The sequence below is a fragment of the Hippopotamus amphibius genome, chromosome 1 (genome assembly GCF_030028045.1).
Source record: "Hippopotamus amphibius kiboko isolate mHipAmp2 chromosome 1, mHipAmp2.hap2, whole genome shotgun sequence".
Lineage (NCBI taxonomy): Eukaryota > Metazoa > Chordata > Mammalia > Artiodactyla > Hippopotamidae > Hippopotamus > Hippopotamus amphibius.
Window position 1 is genome coordinate 46,089,443 of NC_080186.1, and position 22,862 is coordinate 46,112,304.

Genomic DNA, 22,862 nt, shown 5'->3' on the forward strand with positions numbered 1-22,862 from the left:
ACTGATACACACTAAGCATCTACTACATGCTTGGAACTGTTTTAGGGGACTAGTGAACAAAAAACAAAGCAGACAGACAACGAATGAAAAATACATACATATGTCAATTGGTGATAAGTGCTAAGAAGCAAAACAAAGTGGATAAGAGAAGAAAGAGAAGGGTAAATTCTTTTATCTAGGATGATCAATGAAACTTTTTCTGTAATTATAGCAGTGAAGAGCACAGGTTTTAAAGTCAGGCGGACCTTACTTTTAATCCTGGCTCCACCCACAGCTTGGTGTCTAGGGACAATTAATTTCAGTTGTCTCAGTTTTCTGATTTCTAAAATGCTTACAAGAGTATCAGAAATAAACACACATACATATACACAAACATAAAGGGCTCAAGAATGCACTAATGTTGAGATTACATAATGAACCAAGAATTATGATTATTATAAAAGTGGGGATAATAAAACTGTCAAACTCATTTGGCCATTGTGAGGATTAAATGATAAACATATGCAAAGAATTCAGCATACTGTGTGGTACATAATCAGCCGTGATAACTGCTATTATCATCACTATTAATATCATGGGAAAAGATGTACCAAACCCGGGCATTAAAAAGTTGTGAAATGAAATTTTCAAAATTATAAAAACACATAATCAAAAGATCCAATTCTGTGTAAAATTCAATGTTTTATATTTAAGATATTCTCTGAGAGTGTATGTTAACCAAACTCATTTAATGCTTTCTGTTTCTTTCCCAAAGTTTAGAGAAATTTAACAACAAATCAAACTGTTAATAGTTATGTTAAATAATCTGACTCTTACAACAAACAAAGGCACAACAGCTCACTACTTAAGAAATGGCTTACACATTTCAACCAAAAAATCACTGATCTTACTAGTTAATATAAGGATTACCTGATTTTAGGAAACTTTTAACCAGGAAAAATTGGAATACTAAAGTAAAAAATGTTAAAGGGCAAAAAAAAGAAGTCTCTATAACTTTTAATCCACATGTCTTTACCAGGGAAAAATCATTCTCTGAAATTCAGCTTTATACCATTAAAGAACTACTTTTCATTACCTGAAATACACAGCTCATGTCTAATATAGGTTAAATCTTAATGGTCAACTGTAACATAATTGTAAGTTTTAGTTAAATTTTTAACTTTTATAAATCACTCACAATGATCTCGTCTCAGAAACCAAAATCATAACTTCTTCCTTATTTATAAATTTATAATGTTAAAATAGGTTAAATGCGTCAAAATAATATTTAAGTTGAGACTTAGATATGTGGGGGCCAGGAACCTCCATATGTGAGAGTGCATGAGAACATAACAAAAGGTTGAGACAAACACTTAATCCTATAATAAATACTTGCAAACCGATTAAAATCTAACAATTCAAAAAAATTCTGAAGATTATACAACTTATAATTAGAAAATATAAGTGTTAAAAAAAAAGTCAGGGACAGATGGGAGAAGAAATCACAAGGAAAATTAGAAAATATCTTGTGACAAATGAAAATGAAAACACAACATACCAAAAGTTATGGGATGCAGCTTTTGAAAACAGTGACAGTAGGGAAATTTATGTCTGTACATGCTTACATTAAAAGGGAAGAACCAACCTAATTTTACACCTTAAGGAACTAGGAAAAGAAGAACAAATCAAATCTAAAGCTGCTAGAAGGAAGACAATATTAAGAATTGGAGTGAGGATAAATAAAACAGAAAACAGGAAAACAATACACAAAATCTACAAAAGCAAAAAAACTTGGTTCTTCGAAAAGATTAATGACTCAGAAAAAAAGAAAACTCAAAATTAAAAAAAATCAGAAATGAGTGAGGACATTACTACTCATTATAAGATAGTACTATGTGCAACCGTACACCAACAGATTGGATAACCTAGATGAAGTGGACAAACTCCTAGAAACGTGACACTTCGGAAGACTGAATCAGGAAGAAATAGTGACTGCTTGCTATCACTAGCAAGAAGACTGAATCAATCAAAAACCTCCCAACAAAGAAAATCTCTGGACCACATGGCTTCACTGGTGAATTCTACCCAACATTTAAAAAAGAATCTCTACATCTGTGTCTCTGTTTCTGCCTTGCAAACCAGTGGATTTGTACCATTTTTCTATATTCCGCATATATGTGTTAATACACGATATTTGTTTTTCTCTTTCTGACTCTCTTCACACTCAGCAGTACATTTAAAGGATTAAACACCATGAACAGTGAGACTGATATCTGGAATGCAAGGATAGTTCAAAATATGAAAATCAATCAATGAAATATACTACATTAACAGAATGAAGGAAAAAAACCATGATCATCTCAATTGACACAGAAAAAAAAGCTGACAAAATTCAATGCCCTTTCATGATAAAAACACTAAACAAACCAGGAGCGTAGGAAAACTACCTCAATGTAATAAAGCCACATATGAAAACCCCACAGCTACTATCATACTCAATGGTGAAAGACTGAAAATTTCCCCCCACAATCAGGAACAAGGATGCCTACTTTTACTACTTCTATTTAATATAGTATTAGAAGTTCTAACCAGAGTAATTAGGCAAGAATAAGAAATAAAAGACATCCAAATTCGAAAGACAGAAATAAAATGATCTCTGTTTGCAGATGACATGATTTTATATATGGAAAACCCTGAACAGTCCACAAAAAAACTGTTAGAACTAATAAATGAATTCAGCAAAGTCACAAAGATACAAAATCAATACATAAAAATCAGTTTCACTTCTATACACTAACAATGAACAACATGAAAAAGAAAGATAATAATTCCATTTATAATAGCATCAAAAAGAATAAAATACTTAGGAATCAACTTAAACAAGGGAGCGAAAGACTTCTACAGTGAAAACTATAAACAATGCTGAAAGAAATGAAAGAAGGCTTAAATAAATCTAAAGATATCTTATGTTTATGTATTAGAAAAATCTTGTTAAGAAGCCAATACCCGGACTTCCTAGGTGGCGCAGCGGTAAAGAATCCGCCTGCCAAGGCAGGAGACATGGGTTCGAGCCCTGCTCTGGGAAGATTCCACATGCCACGGAGCAATTAAGCCCGTGCGCCATTAAAAAGAAAAAAAAAGAAGAAGCCAATACCCAAAGCGATCTAGAGATTCAATGCAATCCCTATTAAAATATCAGTGTTTTTCACAGAAAAAGAAAAACCCATCCTGAAATACATACGGAATCTCAAGGGGACCCCCCAAAGAGCCAAAACAATTCTGAGAAAGAAGAATACTTCCTGGTCTCAAACTTACTACAATGCTATAGTAATCAAAAAAGGGTGGTACTAGCATGAAGTCAGACATATAGATCAATGGAATAGGAATAAAAAGCCCAGAAATAAATATATGTATGCATCCATCCATCTGTATGTGTGTATGTGTATGTGTGTGTGCATGTAATACAAATATTTTCAAATGATTTTCAACAGGAACATCAAAACCATTCAGTGGGAAAAGGAGAGTCTTCAAAAAATGGTGCTGAGATAACCGTATATCCACATGGAAAAGAATAAAGTTGGACCTTCACTTTACATCTTACACAAAACTTAAAGTGGATCAAAAACCTAAATGTCACAGCTAAACTGATAAAACCCTGAAAAAAAACTGGGGAGAAACTTCATGACACTGGATCTGTCAATGATTTCTTGGATATGACAACAAAAGCCCAGGCAACAGAAGAAAAAACAGATAAACTGGACTTCATTAAAATTAAATACTTTTGTATGCAATAGGACACTATCAAGAGAGCAAAAGAAATCCCATAGAATGGGAGAAAATATTAGCAAATCACGTATGTGATAAGGGATTAATATCCAGAATATATAAAGAACAACAAAAAACAGTCAACCTAACTTAAAAGTGAGAAAAGACTTGAACAGACATTTCTACAAAGAGGATACACAAATGGCCAATAAGCACATGATGAGATACTCAAAATCACCAGTCATTAGGGAAATGCAAATCAAAACCCCGAGATGCCACTTCACATTCATTTGGACAGTTATTATCAAAAGCAAACAGAAAACAAGTGTGGAGAACATGGAACCCTTACACATTGCTGGTGGAAATGTAAAATGGTACGGCCACTGTGGAAAGAGTATGGTGGTTGCTCAAAAAAATCAAACATAGAATGACATATCACCCAGCAATTCTACTTCTGGGCAGATACCCAAAAGAACTGAAAGCAGGACTCAAATTGATATCTGTACACTCATGTTCATAGTGGCATTATTCATACCAGCTAAAAGGTGGAAACCAAGTGTCCCTCTACGGGTCAATGGATAAACAAAGTAGGATATATACACACATTCAGTCTCAGAAATGAAACCCTGACTCAGGCTATAAGATGGACGAATCTTGAAAATATTATGCTAAGTGAAATAAGCTAGACAAAAAAAGACAAATATTGTATGATTTCACTTTTATGAGGTACCTATAATAGTCAAATTCATAGAGGCAAAAAGGAGAATGGAGGTTGCCATTGCCTGGAGCGGGGAGGGAAATGAATGGGGAATTACTGTTTAATGGGAACAGAGTTCCAGTTCGGGACAACGACAAAGTTCTGGAAATGGATAGTGGTGATGGCTGCACAATGATGTGTATGTACTGAACGTCACTAAGTTATACCCCCCAAAATGGTTAAAATGGTAAATTTTGTTATGTACATTTTGCCGCAGTTAAAAAGAAAAAAAAAAAAAAGAAAGAAAGAAAAAAAAATCTAGAAAATCTTTAAAAAAAAAAAAAAGGATCTACATGATGGTCTTTAAACTGTCTCTCTTCATGTCCTTTGTTCAGTTTTCTATTTGGCTGTTGGTCTTTTGTGGTTTACAATAGTTCTTCACTTATATTATCAAAATTAGCTTGCTGTCTGTCATGGATGTTATACATCTATTTAGTCAGTTTAACTGACTTTTGACGCTAAGGTATTTTTTTCCACAAAGAAAATTTTAATTTTTGTGGAGTCAGATTTATCAGTCTTTTATCTAATGCCTTCTTACTGGGTACACAGTGTCAGCTTAGGATGCTAAGAAAGTTCTGGAGATGGATGGTGGAGATGGTTGCACAACAATGTGAATACACTTCACGCCACTGAATTGTACATTTAAAAAATGGTTAAAATGCTAAATGTTCTGTTCTGGATATTTTATCCCCCACCCCCCGACACACACACACAAAGTTTGGATGCTTATATGTTAGGTGTTTGAGTAGCTCTAACCCTTTTTCCCTCTAAGGGCTCTAATTTATAAATTAGATACCCAAGTAAAGTAGATATTGATTTCACAAATCTCTGTGGCATGTTCTAAGCCCGAGAGCAAGGACTCCCTGGAAAAGCTGAACTGGAGAAAGTGGCTTAACTTGAGGTCAATGTGAGGGTCTCTGACCTCCCATCCTGGGCCTACAGTGGGGTACCCCTGCACGCAGCCTAGCCTAAGGAGATAAGATGGGGCAGGCAGAACGGTCAAGTCATTCTCTCATTCTCTGAGCCTGGACCGCAAGCCTTCTTTCATGCTCAGGCATGGATAAAACCAAGAAAGCAAGCTAGAAGGATACCCTAGTCCCTCTAGACGTGGAGTTATGAAGTATGCTGAGCTAGGAAAGCAAGGTACAAGTAGACACAAGCAGTGTAATCTTTGCACAGTGATCTGGCTTGAATAACACAGCTTCTCAACCACCAGGTGAGTCCTCTTCCTCTCTGGGCTAGGTGGACCAGGAGGGGTGGAGGTGGGAGAGTTGGGGTCGTCAAGAGGAAGAAAGTCTGGTATTGTTTCTTCTAACTCTCCTGTCCTGAGTGGTGAGAAAACCTGAAATGCCCTCTTCCAGGGTATAAGTGTTGGAAGAGCGAAGAAGAAATTCTGTCATCTGAGTCATACACTGTGGACTCTGGGGGAGCCGTACACAAATCATTATTCTTTTCCTATATGACGTGAACTTTTTCATCTTTAATACCTACCTCTGATTGACTCCTCGCATAATACTAGTTGGGGACCAGAGAGGCAGCTGAGCAGTGAGAATCACACCCAGGAGAAACTGATTTGGCTTCTGCACATCTGGATGGGCTGAAGTATCTGTTTGACTAAGAGTATACAGCTGATCACAGGCAACACGGCGAATCTGAAATTATATTTTTAGTGGCAAAAGGATGTACATCAACCAACACTTAGAGACTGCTTAGAAAATGATTTTCCTCCAAAGTCCACACTCTGAACGATGCTATAAGGGTTGCAGCATTTCAACTGGTAAAGCTTACACTGAATAAACTAGAGATAATTTAAAACAAGCGTGGTCTGGGAACTAATTTCCAAATTATTCTAGTACTGTATTCTACTCTAATCCATAGGTTTATAATTTAATGTAAATAAAAATAAGGTAAAAACTCTTCTTCAAGTGCCTCAAACCTCATTTTCAAGGTCACGTACAAAAATGAGAATTATAAAATCTAATGAAAGTTCACGGCTCAAAGTTGGTCTTTCTTGATTGTGACCAACATGCTGATGCTTAATGCTAGCTGCCCTGGCCAGCTGTGGATGCTGAACACTCGCTGGAAGATTTTGTTTGTTATAAACAAACCCAAGTTAATCATAGCACTAGTCTCTTAACTTTCAGTGAAATATGGAGCAGAAAGGAAGGTGATAGTCTAAATGGTCACTTTGCTTTCAGAGTGGTCTGCAGTCCCTTTGTTTCAATCCCCGAGAGGACTAAACACCATTCCTTTTATACTCCTCATAATGTCACAGGTATCCAGAGAATCCATGCAGAATAGGACTAAAGGGGCTTTTTATAAAGTAAAAAATCCTTACCTCAGCACTTGGTGATCCAAGCAGAATATCAATGATAAAATCAGCGACACAGGGCAAGTTATAGAAAGATGCTAATAATAAGAATAAGGAGAATGGGGGCAGGGGAGGAAAATATGTCAGGAAGTGCATTTTCAGAATTTCAAAAATTTTGAATAACTTCTTAAGCTTAACTAAACTTAAGAAGTTATTCACACAGAATCAAATCCAGTGCCTCCACCACTGCACCCATGCCTCTGAGTCCATCCCATGAGAGCCCAAGGTGCTCAGGAGCAGGACCATGTCTTGGTCATCTTTATACGCTGACATTTTTGCACAATGCCTTGTGCATACCAGTTACAGAATAAATATGTCTTGCCTTGATAAAACTATCAATACTTGTGGACTATAAAGTGTACCCCACAATAAACTTAAAAATGAAAAAAAACTTGAAGTACAAATTTTTCATCTTGATTTGAAAATATCTCTATAATTAAACAATTGTAGGAAAATCAAACTAAAAGTATGGTATATGCTCAAAAGCATTTCATAATGACTTACACTTCTCATATATAAGCCTTTAACAGCATCCCTGCTCAAAGTAAATCATTTTTGACACTGTTTAACTGTCCCATAAACTTCTAAGTCTTGCTATGTGTTCATCTTGGCGTCTTACATAATGAGTTTGGATGTTATACTAAACACGATGATCACCAACTCTACATAACAGGCAGTAGTAATAGTGAAGACTAGGGCTCTGATGTGTTGGTACAATTTTTAAAAGTGGCGTTGTTAAGACCTCATCCCTGAATAAGTATTTATTGAGGGCCTACTACACATCACACAGTGTTTGGGTGCTAAGGATTCAGCAGGGAACAAAATGAACAGAAGCCTCTGTTCCTGCGGAGCTTACCACCTAGCTGGGGAGCGGATAACAACAACAAACATGCTGAGCAGAGAAATCATAGTGTTTGCTGCAAAGTGATAAGTGATGTAGAAAAAAAATCAAGGGTTTAGCTGATGCTGGGTGAGAGAAGGATTGTGATTTCTTTAAAAAAAGGCAGGGGAAGAACAGACCAGGAAGTGGGAACAGCCAATGCGAGGGCCCTGAGGCAGGAATGTGCCTGAGTGTCAGGGAACAGCCAGGAAGCCAGGGTGGCTGAAGCACAGTGGGTGAGGGGAGAGTGGGAGAGGGTGGAGGCACACAGGTGTCACAGGGGTGGATGTGTCAGGCCTGGAAGGCCTTAGGAAAGACCTGGCTTTCACTCAGTGTGAACTGAGAGGCCACTGCAAGGTTTTGAACAGAGGAGTGACACAATCTGACTTACATTTTAGAAGGTCCACTCTGGTTACTGTGTGGAGAATAAACTGCAAGGGTAGAAGCAGGGAGATTAGTCAAGGCACTGCTGCTATAATCCAAGTAAGAGATGATGGCGGGTCAGAGGCTGCTGACAGTGAAGGTGGTCTGAGGGGTGGAATCTAGATATAGTTTGAAGAAGGATGTGTTGACAGATTAGTAGGGTATGAAAAAAAGGAATCAAGGATGACTCCAAGAACGAAACTGCTATTAATTAAGGTGGGAAATCCCTTGGGCGGTATGGACCAGACCAGCAGCTCTCTTCTGGACATGCTGAGTTCGGGAAGTCTATGCGATATCTAAGTGAAGATGTCAGGGGAGCGGTCCAGGCCGTAGAGCCGAATTTACGTGTTATCAGCGCACAGAGGGAATTTAAGGCTGTGAACGTGGATGCGATTACGTGGAGAGAATGAGCGTAGACAGAGGAGAGGCAGTGACGGGGGACTGAGCCCTGGGGTGTCTAACGTTCAAAGCAGGATCAGCAACAGCCCCAGCTTGCCAAAACCAACAACACAGACAGAAGGGCAAACCTCCAGGTTCAAGTTTTTAATACTGGAGTTGTTACCAGTTCAGGAATTGATACATAGTTCTACTTCTGTAGCCTATGACCTACAAGTCTGGGCTGTTTTAATTCCTCCATTAGATGGTAAGCTCCTAGAGAGTAGGCGTACTGCCCTTGTAACATCTACTGTGGAACCGTGTACACAGAAGGTGCTCAATAAATACCTGTTCAGAATTTAAGTACTCTAGCACTCTTCCTACCTATTTCACATGCCAACATTCCCCTTTTCCATTTCTATTAATATGACCTTATCTAAGAAGGGATATAAATAATTCCCAACAGAAACCTGGCCTTTTCCTAAAAGAGATGAATGGCAAGCAGACTTCCTGCATACCCAGTTGTTGGCTCCGAAGCTGCAGGCACGTAACAAGAAGAGACAAAGCCTCTCCGGCAATCAGCGAGTCTTTGGTGGACACGGACTGCTGTCGCACACAGATGCCTGCGTGCAAGGCTACCGGGTCCCCTTCACTTCCAGAGCTGCAATTGCTTCCTGGAAACAGGCAAGCAGAAGGTTACTGCAGTACTCACAGGACCCTCGAGATTAAAATATCCTTTAATGTGTCCCATAATCCTCAAGTGAAAGTAAAGAGTTCAAGAAGACACTCTGGTCTAAGAAACAAGAGAGACTTAATCACTTGATTTGACCCCACTGCTCTGTAAATACTTAAAACACATTTGGAAGCGCTCAAAAATATGTTTATAAGTCAAAACTAGTGTCAGATGACAGAAGTAAGAACAGCACAACATTGGAGGCATGTGGGAATCTTCCTGGGATATCAGAAATGTTCCTTATCTTGATCTAGACAGGTTACACATATGTAAAAACCCTAAAAAATACACTGAGCTATATGAAAAGGAATGCATTTAGAGTTATTTAAAATGTGTTTTCATGTGTAAACTCTCACAAATTGAGGTACTGGCTATTCAGGGTATTGTTCCAAACTGATGGTAAATAAACTTTTAAGAATTTGCAAATTAGACTTTGTTGAGAACACAAGATAGAAATTTGTATAGTCAATGCTTCTGCTGGTCCCGAGAAAAATATAATAAAACTGAATTTTTTTTTTAAACAAAGGGAAAAAAAAATCCTGTACATTTAACATTTCTGCACTTTACTGTGTATGTCACGCTGTTTAAACACTTCGTTATTACTGAGGTATATACACACACATAGATTGAGCAGGGAAGCCAAATGGAGGTAAGAAATAACGCTATTTATAAAGGCCCTGACAGAAAATAACAGGCCAAACCAAGAAAATGATTTTTCCAGGTAAAAATTCTAGATGAATTTTTATTACAGTCACAATTATTAGCCTCATGACACTTTTACACTCAGCAACCTAAAACTCTGCTTGGTTTCTCTGTTTATTTTGCATTTGTAAACTTTTCTTCCCTTAGTGTGACACACAGGAATGGAGGTGGTATAGGCATGCATGCATATGTGAATGTGCACAAGTCTTGAGTGTGTAGCTTAATGAATTTCTGCTTAAGCTCAAAAGCAAGAGAAAAGGCTTTCTCCTTTCTGTGACCCTGAATAACCCACACAAAGATGATTCTTCCAGCTGCTTCCTGCCCAACATTCTAATCACTTTATCCTTTTTAATCAGTACCTGAACTGCTGAGTCTGTTTCGAATTCCAGCAGGAAACAGAGAATTACTTTCTTTAATCGGTTGGCTACTCCCAACGAGGTCAAGCCGTCCTGCAGCTGCAGCCCACGACAATCTCATGAAACAAGCCACAGTAGAGGTGAAATCACTGACTTCCATTGTCTAAGGAAGTATGGAAAGGGTGTTGTGAGAAGAGGTAGTACTTGAACACGTCCTGCTGACTTCAATAACCTCCTCCCAGTCTCAGTTTTGAGACTCGTTTCCCTCCAAGATATCCACAAGATAGCCTTTTTCATGTTTCTGCGCTGTTTGCTGAAGGACTTTCACTACTCCTCTGCTACTTGTAATACAGGGACTCTGCTCTCCCTGTTCCAGCTTCACATCACCTGTCACCAATTCTGTTTTCAGTTTCCCCTCTTCCACACTGAATTTTGGCCTATGTGAACCACCGTGCGACCTCCTACACAGGCTCTGGTTTTCCCTCTAACTGCTCACACCCTCCCTTTTGCTTGAGCAACTATCCTCTCTCCAAACTAATCTCTGTGTATTGAATCCCTACCTATTCTTGAAGGCCTACCTCAAATGCCGCCTCCTACATAAAATCATCCATGATAGCCACACGTGAAGATAATTTATTCCATCTCCTCTCAAGGCCTGCAGAATGTTTTGCCTTTGCTGCTCTCTTATAACACCTGGTATTTTCTACCTGACACAGTTATTTCTGCACTAGCGATCTTTTTCTTACTCACCTTAAGCTCCTTGAAGGCAATATTCACGTCAATAATTTTTATATCTGCACAGGCCCCCCACACCAGTGCCTTCTAAACAGGAGGTACTTGATATTTCTTGAATACACAAGTCACCTACTTGTATTGCAACTCGTGCAGCAGGGATGATCTCCTCAACCCTAATAGAAGACCTGTCAGACACGGACAGCTGTCGGTAGGATGACTTCTCTGGGGTACCACATAAGGACATTTGCCTGCTTGTCTGCCGGCTGACATTCCGGAATGGGCGAGAAGAAAGTGCTTCTATGCCGTCTTTGGTGAGGTCTTCATCTAATAATGTTGGCAATGTTTGTCCCACAAGCAAAAATCTTAAAAGGAAATAAAAAGCTAGGCTTAGTCAAGATCATTTCATACTATTTTAAAAGATGGGATTTGGAAGAAAAAGTCAAGAATTGCCTTCTGAGACCAATGCAATATATTTACAAACCTTGCCAGTTGTAGACAGATGGAATAAACTCCCTGCCTTGTTTCGTAGTCTACTTCTGATGGGATGGAATCCCTCTGCATGACATTTACAACCAAACTTCAAAGAAAAAGAAAGAAAAGGCAGCATATTAAAGACTTCTATTTCTTCCATCGGAAATTTTCTCTAATTTAACTGCTTATAAATGTTATCAATTACTTAAAATTCCTACAAGAGCTTTACCTACAAACAGATCACACATATTCCTATTACAGTGATTTCCTATGGTACATATAACCCTCCTGGTCCATCTAGAATGGGACTGCTTCCTCAGCCAGAAAGATAACCGACACAGAGGGTGTGCATAGTTCTCCTTCTCACTAACTGGTTTGAGTTCACCCATCAACTGCTATCTCGGTACTAGCAGAACTGTCCATTCAAAAGTATATCTAAAAGTAGCAGGATACAAAATTAATGCACAGAAATCTCTTGCATTCCTATACACTAACAACGGAAGAGCAGAAAGAGAAATTAAGGAAACTTTCCCGTTTATCATTGCAACAAAAAGAATAAAATACCTAGGAATAAACCTGCCTAAGAAGGCAAAAGATCTGTATGCAGAAAACTTTAAGACATTGATGAAAGAAATCAAAGACGACACAAACAGATGGAGGGACATACAATGTTCCTGGATTGGAAGAATCAACATCGTGAAAATGACTGTACTACCCAAAGCAATTTACAGATTCAATGCAATCCCGATCAAATTACCAATGGCATTTTTCACAGAACTAGAGCAAGAAATCTTACGATTTGTATGGAAACGCAAAAGACCCCGAATAGCCAAAGCAATCTTGAGAAGGAAAAATGGAGTTGGTGGAATCAGGCTTCCTGACTTCAAACTATACTACAAGGCCATAGTGATCAAGACAGTATGGTACTGGCACAAAAATAGAAAGGACGATCAATGGAATAGAATAGAGAACTCAGAAGTAAGCCCAAACACATATGGGCACCTTATCTTTGACAAAGGAGGCACGAGTATACAATGGAAAAAAGACAGCCTCTTCAATAAGTGGTGCTGGGAAAATTGGACAGCAACATGTAAAAGAATGAAATTAGAACACTTCCTAACACCATACACAAAAATAAACTCAAAATGGATTAAAGACCTACATGTAAGGCCAGACACTATCAAACTCCTAGAGGAAAACATAGGCAGAACACTCTATGACATACATCAAAGCAACATCCTTTTTGACCCACCTCCTAGAATCAGGGAAATAAAATCAAGAATAAACAAATGGGACCTCATGAAACTTAAAAGCTTTTGCACAGCAAAAGAAACCATAAACAAGACTAAAAGGCAACCCTCAGAATGGGAAAAAATAATTGCCTATGAAACAACGGACAAAGGATTAACCTCCAAAATATACAAGCAGCTCAGGAAGCTTAATACCAAAAAAGCAAATAACCCAATCCACAAATGGGCAGAAGACCTAAATAGACATTTCTCCAAAGAAGACACACAGATGGCCAACAAACACATGAAAAGATGCTCAACATCACTCATCATCAGAGAAATGCAAGTCAAAGCCACAATGAGGTATCACCTCACACCAATCAGAATGGCCATCATCACAAAGTCTGGAAACCACAAATGTTGGAGAGGGTGTGGAGAAAAGGGAACTCTCCTGCACTGTTGGTGGGACTGTAAGTTGGTACAGCCACTATGGAAAACAATTTGGAGGTTCCTTAAAAAACTACAAATAGAACTACCATATGATCCAGTAATCCCACTCCTGGGCATATACCCAAAGAAAACCATAATCCCAAAAGAAACTTGTACCATCATGTTTATTGCAGCACTATTTACAATAGCCAGGACATGGAAGCAACCTAAATGCCCATCAACAAATGAATGGATACAGAAGATGTGGCATATATATACAATGGAATATTACTCAGCTATAAAAAGGGATGAGATGGAGCTATATGTAATGAGGTGGATAGAACTACAATCTGTCATACAGAGTGAAGTAAGTCAGAAAGAGAAGGACAAATATTGTATGCTAACTCACATATACGGAATCTAAAAATAGTACTGATGAACTCAGTGACAAGAATAAGGATGCAGATACAGAGAATGGACTGGAGAACTCGAGGTATGGGAGGGGGTGGGGGGTGAAGGGGAAACTGAGACGAAGTGAGAGAGTAGCACAGACATGTATATACTACCAACTGTAAAATAGTCAGTGGGAAGTTGTTGTATAACAAAGGGAGTCCAACTCGAGGATGGAAGATGCCTTAGAGGACTGGGGGGGGGGGGGGGGGGGACTCGAGGGGGGGGAGTCAAGGAAGGGAGGGAATACTGGGATATGTGTATAAAAACAGATGATTGAACCTGGTGTACCCCCCCCCCAAAAAAAAAAAAAAAAAAGAATATAGGAAAAAAACAAAAGTATATCTAGAAATGGTGTATTCCACAGAGCTTGTTTTTCATATCCACTACCACCTATACTGCTGCAAAAGTTTTCCAACTGTTCTTCCTACTTCCACTCTTGATGTTTCACCTCCAAAATCTATCCTCAAAAAGATCAATCAGCGTGATCCTTTAAAAATGGAGGTCACCATGGAACTCCTCTGCACAAAATCCTCCCAGGGCTTCCTATTTCCTTCACCGTAGCCTGTAAGAAAGATCCCACATGACCCAACCTCTGGTATCTCTGTAACCTCATGCTTCCTACCCTACCACCGCAACTGGCCCCAACCGCACTGGACTCCTTCCAGCTTCGCAGGCCCCAGGTTCGCCCACACAGGGGCTCGCAATGACTGCTCCTCTGGACAGCTTTCCCCCACACCTCCAGGTCTTGCTCCCTTCCCCTCCTTCAGGTCTTTGTAAAATGTCACCCCATCAGTGAAGCTTTCCCTGATCGCCCCACTAAACATCAAACCCTCCCCATCCGCTCTTGTCTTATTTTTCTCTGCAGCTCTTATCACCACCTGACATACACTTTTACTTCTTCGTTGATTGTTTGTCTTCCCTTCCAGACTGCTAATTTCGTGAGGACGTAGATTTTCGTTTCATCTATACACGGCTCTGTTCCCAGTGCTTAGAACAATGCCTGGCATGTACATTAACTGACATTCAGAAAATAAGCCAGAAGTGAAATGCCTTTATTAGCACTGCTCTGTAACTGGCTGAGTGATCTGAAATGAGTTTTTGCCTTCTAGTTCCACTTCCCTGTTTCCCACCCCTATATTTCTGCAAGGTCTCACCCAACTTCTCTTCCCTTGAAAGCCTCCAAAACAGGAATTCCTTCAATTACCCTCCGCTCAAACTTCAAGCTGGTCTTCACGCCTTCCTCCCCTGGAGGAAATAGCATCTCTACTTCTTTCTGGCGCAAATCTCCTTCCAACCACAGTGGAACTTAGTAGCCCCACTGGTCGATCATCTCCCTTTCATCTTTATTCTTTTCTTTTTTATTGGCCCCCTTTAGTCAGCTTACAATGAGAATCAAGACTTCTACAAAGTTAAAATCAAAACAGAGAAGCAAACTTTTCCCTCAGTTATCCTACCCTTCAAACTCCTGTTACCTCCTTTTTCTCAAGCAACACAAAGCAGATTTCTACCTACCGATTCTGCTTCCCATCCTTACACTTGCCATGCAACACCTGGCCAGCTGCTTATGCCCTAAGCCTCTACTTATACACAGATGCCTCCCTGAACCTCTAGTGCCATTCTCCGCTTCTCTCGAGAGCATCGTGTCCAAACCATCCCCTTCCCGTGACTCACAGGGACCTCGTGTGCAATCAAATGCACTTCTCTTGACTTTCTCAGTTTCTTCCAGCTTGTTCCGTATTTATTTCCCATATGGATTAAAGATTCACCATTCATTCGCTCTCCCAAGACAGAAATCATAGGGCCATTTTATAAATGTTCCTATCCTATATCCAGTCACAAAGACTTGCCTCTTTTACCTTATAAATGTCCTTCTACCACTGTCCCAAATTTAGAAACCGTCACCTCTTCTCCAGAACATCATCACAGTCCTTACAGCTCTCCCTGCCTCCAGCCTCTCCCACTTCTATTCATCGTCTCTACTGTAGCCAGAGTAACTGTCGTAGGTAACTCCTGGCTCGGAAACCTCCTGTTTTTCCACAGTCTGCAAGATAATGCCGAGATTCCTCAGTGTGGGCCCCTCTTTACATACTTCTCCCCTTTATCCTTGCTCTAGCCTCACCAGGCAACTGCAGTGCCCAAGACAGTCCATGCACCTTTGTGCTTCCACTCATCCCTGCCCCACCTCTGGCTTCCACTCTTCCCTGCGCCACCTCTCCCTTTCTCCCCTTATTTACCTAGGGAATGGCAACTCGCCTCTCAATTCCCAGCTCAAATGTCACTTTCTGGGAAGCATTTCCTAATCTTATTATCCCAAGGAAACCTAACCATTTAACCACTGTTTTCTTTCCCACCCTACCCCCCCAGCCCCCCACCCCACAAAGCACTTTTTATAAGCCTCTGTTATGATACTTACAATAACTTTGTTATTCTTTGTTAAACCGTGAGGCTCTCAAGGGCAGGGATAATATCTTTGCACCCCCAGCACTGATGCCTTGCACAACACGGATTACTGAGAATCAGAAACACCTTATCTCAAACTGATGTGGGAATGAACAGAAACAGGAGGTCCTCCCCTCCTCTGCCTGAGAACTTCCCCCAACTACCAGAGGGGAAAGGGACGTGCTTCTGTCAGTTTTCCAAACAATGAAAAGTCATAAAATGAATTAAAATATTCCAAAGACTGAAATATCATTCCTTCTTATTATAACTCTCATAATGCTTCACATAATGTCTTGTAAGAATAAGCAAGGTTTGGCAGGAGAAATTAACTAAAATAACTAGATTCATTTTCTGCAGTTCATTTAACATAATATTGAAACTCTAACCTCAAACCTCCTGCTTTGAGGAAGTTCTCACAAAAGGATTTTGCACAGTTTCTTGCCATGTCATCATCAGCTGTTGGCATGAGTTTGGAGCTCAGAACCTTGCAAAAAGATAAGCACAATTAGTCATCCCAACATTTCAGTAGAAATTACTCCTTTATACTAAGTAAAACAATCAGACAACTTGAATCAGAATCTCTTTAAATGATGCTCTTTTTTATCCCCAGTAGTATATGAGGAGGCTGATGTGTTGCAAATAAAATAATCACATTTTCCAAGTTTCACTTACTTAGCATGAAAAATCTGTTTTTAAGAGAGCTGGTGTGTTCTTCTTTTCATGAAACCAGCAAATGTGAATGTCTGAGGCTCCCAGGCTTAGATAAGAGCAGGCAGCATTATGTTATGCTGATATGTTCTAGAAAAAGTATATAAACTAAAGTCTTACAAAACACCCCGTTTATTATAAATGCTGGATGAGTTTCCTGATAATGATTCTAACTCCTATTTACTGAGCATCTATCTACAAGGTACTAGGCATAAGGTGAGGTACTTAACGTGCATTCTCTCTTAATCTCACTATGCACAGCATAGGTATTTTACTCCACAGGTAGACTGAGATCTGAGGTCACACAGTTAGAATTCAAGTCCAGATGTGTCTCTAACACCCATGCCCCCTTTTATGACACTGCAATACCCACCTAAAGGAAAGCTTAACTGAGTATTTGGTCTGGTAGAGAATTATTTCACATAAATAATCACACTGTGGGATGAGACTATAAATCTAGCTCAAATTCTACTTTTACCACTGACTAGCTAAGAGATCTCAGGTAATTTTCCTTTTTGCCTCAGCTTTCTTTTCTTCAACTTCAATGAGGACAATAGAAGACTGTTTATAAGGAAGATAATACAAGCTTAAGGTGCTTAGTACAAGCACTGGCACAAAGCAAGTGCCCAGTAAACAACTGCTTAGTTATGATTTTTAAAAAAATTTTAAAGCTCATTGCCTCAGTTTCCCCAAGGTTATAATCTAGATGTAATTCAAGATCCTTTTCTATTAAAAAACATCTGCTTCTGTAAACGTATTAGTTTTAAGAGCTTAGATTTTTAACGTGGTATTTTTGTTTAAAGATGCTGTCTCCCTAAGCTGCCCTTTGGAACACAGGCTCACCAGCCTCAGACCACGAGCATCACACAGGAGAATGGGAACCCTCTGCTACCCTAACCCTTCCTGAGCGTCCACAGCCACAGGCACACACTCCCCATGCTTAACAGACAACAGTTTAGTGAGGATGGAAGGTTTCTCCAAAGGAATGGGCATCTGGAATACCAACTTTGAATTTTCCTAGTAGGCAAACATAAGTGAAAGGCTGAAATGCAAGGACATTAACCTTTCAGGTAAGAGTAAAAGTAAGTGCTCTGGGAGTGTTAGGTTTTCTACATTTTTTTGTGTCAAGCAAAAGAAAACCTATCAGAGGAACTCCCAGTTAATCAGAAACCCTAAAATTATACCAGAGAGAATTTGTGTAGTCCCTTGGCTCTAAGATAATGCAACCTAGGCAGTTGATGATAAGCTAGACCCATTACTAGGCCACTGTCTCTCCTGGTGCTCTCAAGTGTGGGTGTTAAGATTTACACCTTAACTTTTTGAGATAATCACTCAAAAGCAAATGACAAATCTGGCAGTAATTGCAAGATGCAAATTTTATAAGCCTGAGTTAGCCAAAAATTTCTAAGTAATTTTCTGTTTTAAAATACTGTATGTATTTTTACATGTCTGTAAGAAATGACATATATTATTTTTAAAATATTTGCTAGATATTTTCTCCTTTTGAACCCAACAAATGTTTACACAAGAATGATTATTTTAAGGCAAATATGAAATATCACAGCTCCACCATATAAACAAGTGAAGCATAAAAATGAATGAATATAATTTTTTACTCCAAATTAGATTGTCAGATGAAATAAAACTTGGAAAAAATGTCCAAGCAGGTACCCTCCTACCAATTATGGTCTTTGTTGTGATTCAGAATGTACTGAAGATAAATGGCAATTTGATAATTAAGGTTGCTTAGGCACTGATCTGGATTCCTTTATAAATAACTGACTGGAGAGAACATCTTAGGGCAAAGCAAAATTGTTCAGGGCTTTATTTTCTCCGGACCTTAAGTGGCCTGAGGGTCTGCCCCTCACCCTCCAAGAGCAGGACTGTTTTCCACTGGGCCACTCTCCACACTGCCTTGTTCCTGCTTTGATTTCAGGACTCAGCCTATCCAGCCTCCCCTATGTCTCACTCATAAGATCTTGGAGCAATTACCTTGTCTTTTCAACTCTGTATATACCACAATGACTTACAGACAGAAAATAATTAGTAAATGTTTATTGAACTAAATCTACTAGTTTAAAACTACTATTGGGAAGACGGGTAATAAAAATATTCTTTTTTTTCAAATTCTTTCAATTCTTTTTTTTTAACCTTGAAATAATAATGTGACTCCTAACAAACTCCTTATAAAGCTTCATTAATGGCAACAAATTACAACAGCTTTTTTAAAAAGTTAGGATGCATTTAATAACAAGAAGCCTTAGGATTAATAACTGATGTTACACAGATCTGCAAAACTTCCCGAGGAAGCTAATGACACATTTTAATAAATAAGGCTTCCTAATTACTTATTTACATGCTGTTTTGCAAGTATAACAATGCACACAAGTATAAATTGAAAAAAAAAATCGAGTTTTCAAAAGCCAAAACAACAAAACACTTCAATTTATATTCTATTTTTTACCTTTTTTAACATACCATCCAATAATAAAAGAAAGCTATGAGGGTGAGTCTAAAATTATCCGTACTCTGGGAATAGAATTTATTTTAATTAACTTTTAGAAAAGACAAATACATCATTTTTCAACATAATCTCCTTGCTTTTCAATACACTTTGTCCATCTGTCAACAAGCTTTCATATTCCCTCATTAAATAATGTTTTAGGCTGAGCTGTGAGCCACAAATGCACCGCTGTTTTCACTTCTTCATCAGAAGTGAATCTTCGCCCTTGTAAGGCTGCTTTCAGGCGACCAAACAGGTGAAAGTCTGATGAAGCAAGATCAGGACTATAGGGAGGGTGCTTTAACAACTCAAAACGAAGTTTCTGCAGGGTGTCGACAGTGTGGGCAGAAGTGCATGGACGTGCACTGTCATGCAAAATCACAACGCCCTTGGATAGCAGTCCTCTGCATTTAATCTGTGGATGTGGAAGGGCATTTGGCTCCTTCTTGATGGCTAACACTTGTGCGACCTTCCTTGAACGTCTCTATCCATTCATAAACACTTCTTCGCGATGAAATATTTTCTCTATACTGTGCAGTCTTCAATATATAACAGCACCAGGTACACCCTCAGACCACAAAAAATGAATCACTGCATGCTGCTCTTCTTTTGTGCACATCACAAATGGGGCATCCATTTTTGCTCACACCGCAGCTACAAATGAACTGATGTAACATGTTCACACCTGCATAGCAGTGACTGGGGATACACTAGCCTTGACCAGAAAGCACTAAGACAGTGCAGCCAACAGAAGTTTTAATATAACCAGAGCGTGGATAATTTTTGACTCACCCTCGTATTTACTTATTTCTGATATTTGAAAGAATGAGTCTTCAGACCAAAATGAATCTGTTAAAATGAAATAAAAAGAAATGAAGTTTCTTACTTCTAAGTTGTAGAGCACTCTGAAGGTGGACATTCCTGGAGCAAAGGATCGAAACAGACTTTCTAAAATTGAGCTGGCGCTTGGCTGATGCTGCTGCTTGGAAGAGAGGGACGGAGATTTTGAAGACTGAGAACTTGTATCAGACAGCAATGTTTTCTACGTTTAAAAGAAAGTAAAAAGGAATATATAGCTCAAAAGCACAAATTAAAGAGAAACAGATATCAGTACATATTCTAACACTCTTTTCCACTTTAATATAATCAAATCAATGAAATCTTCTAAAAATTAAGCTCAAAGCCACATCACTCTATAATTATTAACCAAGCACTGAACTCCATACAGAGACCCTAAGTGCTCGACAGCACTCCCAGCCTACAGGAAACCTCCTGGGATTGTATGCTAGGCAACACTAGCGAGGCCATCCTAATTTGTTTCCATCTGTTTAAAATTTGTACTAATAAACACTGGTAATTAAAGACTGCAGAGTAGTAGTTTTGAGAGTGTTTTTAGTTAACACTAGTAATGTAGTTTTTAATTACATTAATTCTCATCTCCCTTAAATTAACATAAGGTATGTGTGACAAGATTGAGTTGATCTAAAGTATAAACACAAAAATACAAAATTCATAACTTAGTTCTAACAACTTTGTTCTAAATGAATTTATTCTGAGAACACAAACAATATTACAGATAAAACACAATTTCATTATACGTATAAAACTCTTAAGGAACAAGATTCCAAAAATTAAACAAAAGGAACTTTAAATATCAACTGTGAAAAAGTTAAATGGTAACCCATTTATACAAGCAACTCAAACATACGCAACAAGCACGTTCAGAGAGGCGTTGGGACAGAAGGAAACATCTCAATTGGATCAGAACTAGAGTCTGACCCTAGACAAGACACTTCATCACTTTGGGCCTGGGTTTCCTAATATAAAACAAGAAGGAGGTGGAAGCAGATGATATTAAAGGCTCTTCCGGTTCTAAAATTTGATGCTGTTATTGACTATAGATAACTTAAAAGCTAACATGAAGTTCAGATTTCCATTTACAGCAAAGGTATTTTTCTAAAGAAAAAACACTGTCCTGGGAAAGATGATATCATATGACCTTCATGTGATGTCATGTTGTATTTTCACTGAATCATGATATAAAATTTCCGTGCCTGTTAAATAACCATCCAAGATACTCATACCTTTCTTCCTAAAGAATCAAGTTGATCAAGGGCTTCCTGAATGGCTGGATCAGTGGGTATCAAGAGCAGAAGTTTTCGTACCCGTAGAGTTATCCTAAAATTTTTCAAATATAAAATTTTTTTTCACATAAGCCACAGTTTCAATAATAAAGTCATCTAGTATGGGATATGAAGTAATATACATTTCGAGTGAACATTTACTTGGTTCCCTAACTTTAATAACTTTCTCTTTTTCTAGCTTCATAAACATTTCTATTTACCTTGGCTCCTCTAGATTGGCCAGCTGGTAAAGCATGTCAAATACATTACACACAAGTGCCATCACAACACCAGGGAGGGATTTCTCCTGAGGGAAAAAGCAAATACAAATTTACAAAATAATTCTCTCCTCTTCTAATAAAAGGTACAAACAATAAAATTATCGGTTATTAAAGACTGGCCTATGCAAAACTGGAGGGACGCATGGTGCTCATCTGCCTCAAAGGACAACACACGGGCACACGGGGCGAGGGGCCCCTCCCTCCCTCCCTCCCCACCCGGGCTCTCTTCTCCTACCACCTGCTGACGAAGGGGCCAAGGCAGCAGAAGGCAGGCAGTGGAGGACAGGCAAAGCGAAGGGCAGGTGCGATGAACAGAAAGGAGGGTGGGCACCGCTGAAAGCTGACCATAGCTCAGCAGAAGCAAGCAAGGCAGGGTAATCCAGGAGCAAATTCAAAGTGGTATATGCACACACACACACACACACATGCTCACACACAACCACACAGATATATACCTAACAAGTTGAGAAAAAGAAGTTGGCCTGTTTTTTCTAAAGGTGAAAAAATGGATACAACTGTATATAAGAGATTCAGATGTGATTAAAGTACTATTTTCTGGTATAAGAAATAAAAAAACTAGATATCACTATAGAATATATTTATATTCAGGAAGGTTTTTAATAAATTCAGGATAAATATGATAGTTCAAAAATGTTAAACTCAAAGATGTTATGTATGATTCCGTTCTTAAATTCTCACTACAGCCCTCATGTGAAGTAAAGGTATTTAAATGACGGAGAGGGATTTTTTTCATAGTTGTTCATATATAGTCCTTTAATTACAAATGTGAGATCTTTGTGTTGCTGTCTCTTTAACTTAAGAGTTCTGTGCTTATAGATAGATAGAAGCAGACTGTAAAAGCATAAAGAGCAGAATGGTCTTGTCAGTTTTGTACCCCTGGCGCCAAGCTCAGTTCCTGGCACAAAGAAGGTACAAAAAACCCTGACTGATTCATAAAATCATGCAACAGATGCTGATTACCTATTATGTTCTAGGCACTGTTTTAGGTGCTGGAAATACAACAGTGAGCAAAAAAAGACAAAGGTGGTGGGAAGGGGGACATCAGGAGCTCAGTTTTGGATGTTAGGACCAGGGTGTCTGTCACACATTTAAGAGGAGATGCTGGGGCTTCCCTGGTGGCGCAGTGGTT

At 38.9% G+C, this 22,862-nt stretch overlaps 1 protein-coding gene across 5 annotated transcripts in view; it reads right to left on the bottom strand.

Annotated features, from left to right (window-relative positions):
- Positions 1 to 22,862, bottom strand: part of USP24 (ubiquitin specific peptidase 24) — a 139,858-nt gene that overhangs the window by 39,509 nt on the left and 77,487 nt on the right. For 4 of the 5 annotated variants that reach the window (XR_009049695.1, XR_009049696.1, XM_057712031.1 and 1 more), the window contains exons 29-38: positions 21,653 to 21,738; positions 21,393 to 21,486; positions 20,195 to 20,350; positions 16,484 to 16,581; positions 11,558 to 11,653; positions 11,210 to 11,438; positions 10,345 to 10,504; positions 9,069 to 9,224; positions 6,840 to 6,910; positions 5,993 to 6,153 (exon numbers count right to left, since the gene is read on the bottom strand). Coding sequence is in view for 3 of the 5 variants with exons in the window: in XM_057712031.1 (XP_057568014.1) it covers positions 5,993 to 6,153; positions 6,840 to 6,910; positions 9,069 to 9,224; positions 10,345 to 10,504; positions 11,210 to 11,438; positions 11,558 to 11,653; positions 16,484 to 16,581; positions 20,195 to 20,350; positions 21,393 to 21,486; positions 21,653 to 21,738 (1,307 nt within the window). In the remaining 2 variants the exon portion in view is untranslated. The remainder of the gene's footprint in view (positions 1 to 5,992; positions 6,154 to 6,839; positions 6,911 to 9,068; positions 9,225 to 10,344; positions 10,505 to 11,209; positions 11,439 to 11,557; positions 11,654 to 16,483; positions 16,582 to 20,194; positions 20,351 to 21,392; positions 21,487 to 21,652; positions 21,739 to 22,862) is intronic. The other variant, XM_057712041.1, reaches the window with a different exon arrangement.